The 9,587-nt window shown below is 41.1% G+C and overlaps 1 protein-coding gene across 1 annotated transcript in view; it reads left to right on the plus strand.

Moving 5' to 3' along the window:
* The window catches only part of LOC306770982 (sodium channel protein type 3 subunit alpha-like), a gene marked incomplete at both ends in the record, with an annotated part of 254,781 nt that extends 250,090 nt beyond the window's left edge, over positions 1-4,691 (plus strand). Inside the window, one exon of the mRNA XM_079260002.1 lies at positions 3,391-4,691. Within this exon, the coding sequence (XP_079116128.1) occupies positions 3,391-4,691 (1,301 nt within the window). The remainder of the gene's footprint in view (positions 1-3,390) is intronic.
* Between the last annotated feature and the right edge of the window lie 4,896 nt (positions 4,692-9,587).

Genomic DNA, 9,587 nt, shown 5'->3' on the forward strand with positions numbered 1-9,587 from the left:
GAAACTAAATATCACAATACAAAAAAACGCCAATGGAAACATCTACATTTCTAAAAAGGTCTCAAACGTTTTTACGCTTTTACGTTTTTCAGATGTTTCGATTTAGACATAGATTACAAAAGTGTAATGGAAACATTGTTTTTGCATTTACACGTCCCTGGACGTGGAGAGTCATGACCAGTTCATTTCCCGTAAAGATGTCGCAGTATGGAGCAAACAACGGCAAATTTCAAAGTTTTAGAAAGGATGATGTAGTAGAAAAGCTTCGAAAAGTCGTAGCAAATTCCAGCATCAAGTAGAAAACCCGGCAAGGTGGCATAGTGGTTAGCACGATGGCCTCACAGCAAGAAGGTTCAATACTCGGCTTGGATAGTGGCCTTTCTGTGTGGAGTTTGCATGTTCTCTCCGGGTACTCTGGCTTCCTCCCACTGTCCAAATCCATGCTAAGTTAATTGGTTACTTTAAATTGCCCTTAAGAGTGAGCATGAGTGGTTGTTTGTCTCTGTGTGGCCCTGCGGTGGACTGGCGAGCTGTCCAGGGTGTACCCTGCCTTTCGCCCAGAGACAGCTGGGATAGACTGCAGCTTCCCCGTGACCCTTCATTGGACTAAGTGGTTACATTAATGGATGGATGGAGGTAGAACACCCCAAAACAATGCTACACGGCTTACTTGCATAGGGGGTTTTTACGAGATCTGAGGCTAATATGCCAAACACTGTTCAATGGAAACACCCGCAAATCACAATTTGTTGGTTGTAAAATACAAACTTTTTTTTTTTCGCAAAAAATTGGTAACAAAAACTCAGCTACAGTTCCTCCGTTTCTCTCTTTTCCCCTAATGCTTTTCTTTTCTTAATTTTATTTAACGTCTCCAGTTCCCCTCCTACTTCCAGTTCTACCTTCTTTCTTTCTTTCTCCTCCTCCACTTCTGTTGCTTCTTTTCCACCTCCTTAAATCTCTTCCCGTCTTAGTCTTCCTCTCCCTACACCGTTTCCACACCCTCCTTTTCTGTCTGTAGCAATTTTGCTGTCTATGAAAACTTTTTTGAGTTTTTCTTAAAAAAATCTTTTTAAGTACAACTTGGCAAATTTATGAAGATTCTTAATAAATCAATGAGGTCCAAGAGCTTTTCTGACATTGGATTTTAAGGCTTATTTGCTGTTTATCAGCAAATTAGCCTGGTAGTTCCTTTCACTGTTCATGTTACATGGACCCACTCAGGTTTCTTATTATTTTTATGCACAAAAAAAAAAAAAGATAATTGAAATGATAATTTTGGCAGCCACTTAATATCTTTGTGTGTATGTGTGTGTGTCTCATTAGATGAAGTAAACAATGTACTACTGACCTGACAGTAACCAGTCCACAAAGTCACAATTGACATGGCCTTTTTTGTCCTGCACCAAGGTTTAGTGTGAACATTTACAGCAACACACACAGATGTAGCAGTGTATCGAGGTAACGCAGAGCAAACTAAGCGGTTAATTTAGCTACCAGTGTTCATATTACATGTGAGCTTCTTCTCCAGTTAGCCTGACAAGATAGTGTATGTGTGCAATTAAGTGTGATTCAGTTTGTGTGTGTGGTGAGCACGCCCAAACGAGGCAGCCTGAGGGAGGTGAAGGTAACGGCAGCAATCAGGGCTGTCAGAGAGCGGCCCCTGGGGACAAATCCGACATGATTGACCTGTTATATCAATGTGTGTGTGTGTGTGTGTGAGAGAGAGAAAGAGAGAGAGGGAGGCAGCAGTGTCAGGACAGGGGAGTAGCTGAGCTGATGTACGACATGATGGTGATTCCCTCTCAACTCCTTTCTGCTCATCCCTTCTATCACCTATACCTCACTGCAGGAAGATAAATGACAAATAGAAGTGTGTATCTGTGCGTGTGTGTTTGTGATGACAGGTCAGCTTCTCTTCAAGTTTATCATTCCTGGGTAACAAGGAGAAGGTGGATGAATTACAGTGTTTGACTTGCTGTTGGAGGGAAAAGACAGCTCAACCCTCCAGAAGCGATCGGTCATGTTGCAATCACAGCCGAGCTGCCACGTAACGCCTGAAAGATCCAAAATGAGAGCTTTTAAATGGTGCAACTCTCAAATATGTCTTCAAATAAAAAGAAATGTAACAGTCTTCTGCTAATCGATTTTTGGTTTCATGACTGAAATTCTGCCGTTGAACTCATGTAGATGAATGCAGTACAAAAACTTAACATTAGTCCATCTGAAGGTCAAGACTTGTTTATTACTGACGCTTTCTTATTAAATGCTATAAAAACGGCATTTTCTAACTAGAGAGCATTTCTATTCTAACCCAACATCTAGAGAAGTTGGACACCCTCATTACTGAATAAGTTAACTGATTTATCTATTATCGGTGAGTGTTGATTTGTTTGCTGCTTCGTATTTGAAGAGCAAATAACCAGGTAGTTTTAAGGCAAATGTCTTTGTAACTGTCACATTAAAGCCTTCATTTGCCACCATTTCAGTCACTTTTATCGTCACAAAAGAGCATATTTGGACAGGTGAGGTTTTAGCTTTTTTTCCACATGGGAGTCTATTGACATCTCCCCCTGGTGGCAAATAGTTGTATTGCGCTTTACAAAACTTTCACACTCGCTTTGATTTTTGATGGCAAGTGCACCGCATACTTGTTCCTTTACTGTCAGATGTGTTTTGAGTCATCATAAAATATTTTTAAATGGAGGAGTGAAAGAATATAGGCCTGGTTCCCCCTTTAAACAGAGTGGAAGTGCTTAAAGCTGCATTCTATTTAACACCCACCAGGGGGCAGCTGTCATAGACAAGTTAGTTGTCATAGAAGTCTAAACACGTTGTGACTTCAGTTAACATTTATTTCATGAGTTTATAGTCTTAGGGTGCATTCACACACACTACACTTCGTACAATTGGGGAATTGGTTCATTTGGGAGTTGCAACACTTTTTCTGTCAGATTGGATTCACACAGCACTTTGTCAAATGTACTGGACCTTTGAATAATGTATGTCCATCAGAGGATGCATCAAAAATTACTGAAAGTGAAAAAAAAACATAATTAGTAAAGGAAACTTCCTCCATTTGATCTACTTGCAGCGAACTAAGACCTGCGTTTGTTGGTGACAGAGATTGTGTCTTTGATCTGCATCAGAGTTTGTTGCTGGTGTGGATGCATCCTTAATCACCAGTTTTAAGTCTTTTTCAAATGACATGATGAGCAGTATGGTCCCAGTCTGAGTGTCCATCAGAGTGGAATTGCATCATGACCTCAGAGCCATTATCTAATGGAAGATCATAGTTATCAACAACAAATTCACGCCTTTTGAAATGGGTGTTTGCCAGATGCAGCAATGTAAGTAAACTAGTCTTTGTTGTTCTTTCTGTGTGTTTTTTAGGGATCGTCCTGGCTGATATCATTGAAAAGTACTTTGTGTCGCCCACCTTGTTCCGAGTGATCCGACTGGCCCGTATTGGACGCATTCTTCGTCTCATCAGAGGTGCAAAGGGCATCCGGACGTTGCTGTTTGCCCTGATGATGTCCCTCCCTGCGCTCTTCAACATTGGGCTCCTCCTTTTCCTCGTCATGTTCATCTACGCCATTTTCGGCATGGCAAACTTTGCCTACGTGAAGCGACAGGGGGGAATTGACGACATGTTTAACTTTGAGACGTTTGGAAACAGCATGATCTGCTTGTTTCAGATCACCACATCGGCAGGGTGGGACAGCCTGCTCAGCCCCATCCTTAACAACTCCCCCGAGGAGTGTGATGCCAACATCCCCCACACTGGCACCACAGTGAGGGGGAACTGTGGGAACCCATCGGTGGGCATCACCTTCTTTGTCACTTACATCATCATCTCTTTCCTCATTGTGGTTAACATGTACATCGCCATCATTCTGGAGAACTTCAGTGTGGCTACAGAGGAGAGCACTGAACCTCTTAGCGAGGATGATTTTGAGATGTTCTACGAGGTTTGGGAAAAATTTGACCCTGAGGCCACGCAGTTCATTGAGTACGTCAAGTTGTCGGATTTTGCAGACGCACTGTCGGAGCCACTGCGAATAGCCAAACCAAACAAGATCAAACTGATCTCTATGGACTTGCCCATGGTCAGTGGCGACAAAATCCACTGCCTGGACATCCTCTTTGCCTTCACCAAGCGTGTTTTGGGTGAGTCAGGTGAGATGGATGCCCTCAAGCAGCAGATGGAGGAGAAGTTCATGATGGCCAACCCATCCAAAATTTCTTACGAGCCGATCACAACAACTCTGAGGCGCAAACAAGAAGAGGTCTCTGCTACCATTATCCAGAGGTGCTATCGTAGACACCTGGTGAGGCGGCAGATGAAAGCCGCCTCTTACTTGTACCGCCAGATCACTACGCCTCGGCATGCAGCCAGTGACGAGGAAGGAGGCGATGTCATATTTGGAGACGACGCACCTGAGAAAGAAGGGCTTATTGCTACCATGATGAAGGAAAACTATGGCTCCAGTTTATTAGGGGTAGAGCGCTCAGAGACGATTTCCTCCACCTCATCTCCACCATCCTACGACAGCGTGACGCGAGCCACATCAGAAATTTTTCATCCACTTGCTGCCACGACAGAAGGAATTGCTGATGCGGCAGGCAGCGAAGTAAGCGAACAGTTGCCGTCGGCATGTGACCCAGACAGACAGAAGGAAACAGAACCATAGCGAGAACTCAACTGCAAAAAAAAACATAAAAATGAGAAACAAAATCAAGCCCCATCCTGGGTTATGCGTGTTTGTTCTGTTGTTTATTGAATGTATTATAGCTGAGGAACACTGAGTCAGCAGCGGAAAGGAACTATGAGAGGCGTCGAGTGAAGGGGCAAACAACGTAGAATATTTACTACCTTTAATCTTACTTCCTGTTCCCTGTGGAGATTCCTGGACTCAACTGAGCAGCATTTTTTGGAGTTTCTTAATGGGAAGGAGAAAAACTGCAAGGCAGGGAGGGTAAAAGCCCCACCTGTCAAGTGGGCTCCACCTTTATTGGAGCAAAAGACTGAAGAATAACAAGGAACCGCGGCCTGGTTCCTTTGTGTTGAGCAGAGTTCAGACTGATCTCTGACCTCAGCTACAGCTGGTCAGAGCGACTATATCACAGATGTATCTATCATTTATTGGTCTGGGGGGGGGAGGGGGCGTTGTGCCTTCCCACAGTTGATCAATATTCTCAGAGTATGCTTGGCTGTTTAGAGCAACGTAATTGTGTTTCTTGACACCCTAATGGTCGACTGAGACTTGAGAAGGGGGGGCAATGCAGTTTAAAAAGAAACATTTTCGTAGTCAAAGTATAACGTTGTTGATGTTGATACCAGTCTTTTACTAGCGGTACAATTACTACTATTTTTTATATTTTTTAGAGTAAGTTAAAAAACAAAGCAGTCCCTCTTTTGACTCTGCAGTGGCGCTTGCCATGAGGAAGTGGCCGAACTACCGCGTTGTGATAGAAGAGAGATGGAGAGGAAACAAAGACATCTCAAAGACCAGAAACGTAACTTCATCTGTTTTTGTGGGCAGTTTTGCACTTTTGAGTTTACATTTGTTGTCACTTTACCGCTCCTTGGCGAAGACACGCTGAATAAGAGCTCGGGGATGTGTGCGTTTTGTTTTTTTTCCCCCCTCTCCTGCGATAACACCAAATACTAACACAAGTGCACAATGAGATTTTCTACACGGTCCTGAACTCTTCTAACTTGCTTTGCCGTGATAGTGAACATCTTCATATTCGTCCACTTCTTTGGTCGGTGGGTGATTTGTCTAAAAGTTCACATCCATTCTAGATTTTCCCTGCTGCATTACTACACTGCATGAAGACGGACCTGCTCGCTCTGAGTCGAGGCTACTAAGGTTATTTATTCACAATGCATGATCTCACAATATCATTAAATACCAAATAAACTTTTGAACACTTCATCAAATGTTTTAAAACGTTCATATCACAGGCATGACCATCTTCAGGTGCATTTACCTTTTTAGAGAAAGTATGTATATTATCTTATTTATACATTTAATCTTGCAAGAATTTACTAATTTAACAAAACAATGTATTCATCTAAGACTCTGCGTAAACCATACATGACCCACTTATGTGACAAATCACCCACGGTCATTAACTGTCTGCCAGGTCTGAGTTCGGTTCAGCGTGCGCGAGAACTTTCACCGAATGCTTAAAGCTGAGCGTATTTATGGTCCTGGAAGTGTCGGCCAGCTCGGACCGGGATGACACAATCAGCTCAGCACATCAGCTTCAGTTTTATGATATGCTGGATGCTGATCCTCATGATTCGAGCTGACATCGGTGTCCTGGAAAAACCTCAATTTCAAAGCACCAACTGGAACATGACCACCGGCTGTGTTTATCAGTGCAGAGGCAACCTGGGGGGGCCACATTGTGGGGGTCAATCTTGGTTCAGACTTCTCATTTATTGTCACTTTTTCTGCCTTTCTTAGAAAGGGCTTTCTACGTTTACTTTAGAAGCTACAAATTTAAACTAGAAAAGACGTTATTTTTTACGTCCACATCTTATTTGAAACTGAAATAAAGACATTTAACTCTTTCCAACTATGTGACATTATAGAACCTTATAACCTCTTAAATAATAAGATTTTCTACTTTTCTTTCTGTCAGCAACTTAAACTTGCTGGCTTTTACCTCCCTCAGCTGTCCCAGTTCCAGCGACAACTCCCTTCAGGTAATCTCAGAACTGCTTACTTTGGAGGCTGGAGCTGACACACCAGTCAACGTCGGAACGAGGCTCTGTGGTCACACTCTGCCACGTGGAAACTCATTCTTGGAAAGTTTTAAAGTTGAATCTGCTCTGAAATGTGACAAGCACTTGGCTCAAGCTGATGTGACAGAAAAAGGGGATGTGTGGCTCTCAGCTTCAGGCTCACTGGCCCAAAATATCATTTAACTTTAAACCAGTTTTTACTCACGTCTGTAGTCATTTGCATATTTCCCATCAACCACAGGCAGAAGGACTCTTAAATAGATGCTGATTGGATGAAAGTTTCTTTGAGCAGAAAAGGTGAGGCAAGGTCTGACAACTAGCTTCATAACAAACAACACTTCAGACACGTCACCTTCATGAGCAAAAAGCATCCCATATAACATGCTGAGAATGAGAGATATTTTGGATGGCCCTGTTTGTGAAAAGCTGAAGCAGGTAGTTGACTGTTTGCAGCAAAGGTTGCAGGTTTTCACAAAGCTGCAGGAAAATGGTCAAATAATATTTTCCCTATTTGTTTATAAGAGAAAATCTGCATCAATATGAGCTTCTTTTCTTTTTTTTTACAAAATTCTGTCTCGATATGAAAGGTGAAATCCTGCGAACAATAAAGTAATTGTGTAAGGCGTGATATTGTAATTCTGAGTTTACCCAAAGACATTAACGGTTTCACTTGAATTATTTATGCGTAACCTTTTGAGTGTACAGCCTGACTGCAGCCGCAAAACTGAAACACAAATGTGTCAATGCAAAGCCACAAAACGTAAAGAAACGGGTATTTAGTTGCTGTGATGATAGGCTTTTGTCCCAATTTGATTCGATTCCGATTTTTTTGGGTGCCAATTCGATTAAAATTGTGATTCTCACAATTCTTCGATATTGCTCATTTTTGTATATTAAAGGCAGAGTATGTAAGATTTCAAGGTGATTCTTTCCACCACCAGGTGGCAAACACCAGGTCGTGAGCAAAACCACAAAACTGCTACCTCCACAAAGGACCACAGGTTGGCAGTAATGAGCAAAACTCACCCCTCACCCGTCCTCCTTGCCAGCTCCAATGAGGGCAGGAATCGCTTGTGAGTTGTAACTCAGAGCCGCTCTGCAATAAATGGGCTTATACTCCCCCTACTGGTGGAAAAAAAGTACTTTTTTTTTACTGGTCAGAAAACATTCAAGAAGGGTCTTTGTTATTAATTAAACTTGTAATTTAATAACGCAGTAATTTTTTTAGTTAATTTATTTTGAAAATATTGAAAATCTTACATACTCTACCTTTAAAAGCAAACAAAATGTATAAAAGGTTTTTTTTTTTTTTGTTTGTTTTTTTGCTCGTCATTTTTCTTGATTTCAATTGGGAAAAACAACCCAGAAGCCAAACCATCATTCTGCTGCTATAATGCCCAAGATGACAAGTAAAAAGGTTAATAAAAACGATAAAAATTAACAATTTTTTTTCATGGATTATTTTTATTTATATATATAAAAAAAAAGATTTTTCAACAAAAAAAATTTATTTTAAAATTGTGAAGCAAAAAAAATCCAGATTTTCGATTTTTTGATTTGATTTTCCCACCCCTCGTATTTAGACACTGCTGTCTTAGTTTTCAGTGCATGTGCATTACACGAAGCATGTGCTTAAAGTAGGCCAAAATTAGGATGTTCCAAAATCTGCACCAGTTTGCATGTGGACGAAAGGCGCCTACTCAGAATAAAAATATCCGTCTAGAGGACAGGGCCTCGTACATTCTGAGAAAAGTCACCACAGTTTCCCAAAACAGTCCAATACAGCTGTAGTTCTAACACACAAAAGGAGAAATCAAATTTTGAGACTTTTTCTCGTATTCATTTGTCAGTTTTTGACTTAAAAGGCATTAAGAATATTTGGTTTACATGATTTAAAAGCTTGTTTCGATAGAATAACAATCCTGCTTTGAAACCTGGCTTTCCTGAACGGAGTGCAGCCATGGAAACTGGAATCCGACGCCTTTTATCCAACTTCCTGAACATTTTCTTTTCTGCTGATTTGGGAGTTTAAACACAACTTTCCAGGAACTTTTCACCTAAATGACCATGTTGAACAAACAGCACAACAGGACGCAGCATCAGTTTGAACAAAATCCAGCTTCAGTTTTTTCCAGGACACTTTCCAGGACAAAAGCTTTTCTCAATCTTTTTTTTGCTTAATTGATGTGAAGCGTTTCATTTCAAGCACGACGAAATACATCCGTTTCTTTTTCTCGTTTAGCTTTTTTTTTTTACATAAAAATGGAACTCGCGGGTTGAATGATCGATGCAAGTGATCAAAAGAATATTTTCAAGGACAAAAACATTTTTTTTAATAAATTTACAGTTTTGATTTACACAAATCCAAGTTTCAATGGAAACTCTTCAAATCCGCAGCTTTATTTATTTATTTATTATTTATTTTTTCATTTCCTATTTTTTGGCACATTTTTGGTTTTAAAGGAAAAAAGGCCAAGTGAGGCTGCTCTATATCTATTTGCACAGAGAAACAAACTAGAAAACGAAAAAAAAAAAAAAAGCTGCATCTAGCAATAATGGTTTGCTGATACCTTTTTAAGTGAATTCACAGGTGCCGCTTGACTTCAGAGGCTTTTCTCGCTGTATGAACCTGTGGATTCCCACGCAGACAGGCGAATGCACCAAGCAGCTGTCAGGCAGCATCACTGCCCGTTGTCATGGCGATGAAGTGTCAAAGTGTACAGCCTTTGTTCAGTCTGCTTCGATCTCAATATTTGGATCAACCTCTGTCTCCGTTGTCGTGGTCACCTGAGGGATCTTTATGAAACAACGCTTTACTGGAATTGTTTTA

The sequence above is a fragment of the Telmatherina bonti genome, assembly GCF_933228915.1.
Source record: "Telmatherina bonti genome assembly, chromosome: 20".
Classification (NCBI taxonomy): Eukaryota; Metazoa; Chordata; class Actinopteri; order Atheriniformes; family Telmatherinidae; genus Telmatherina; species Telmatherina bonti.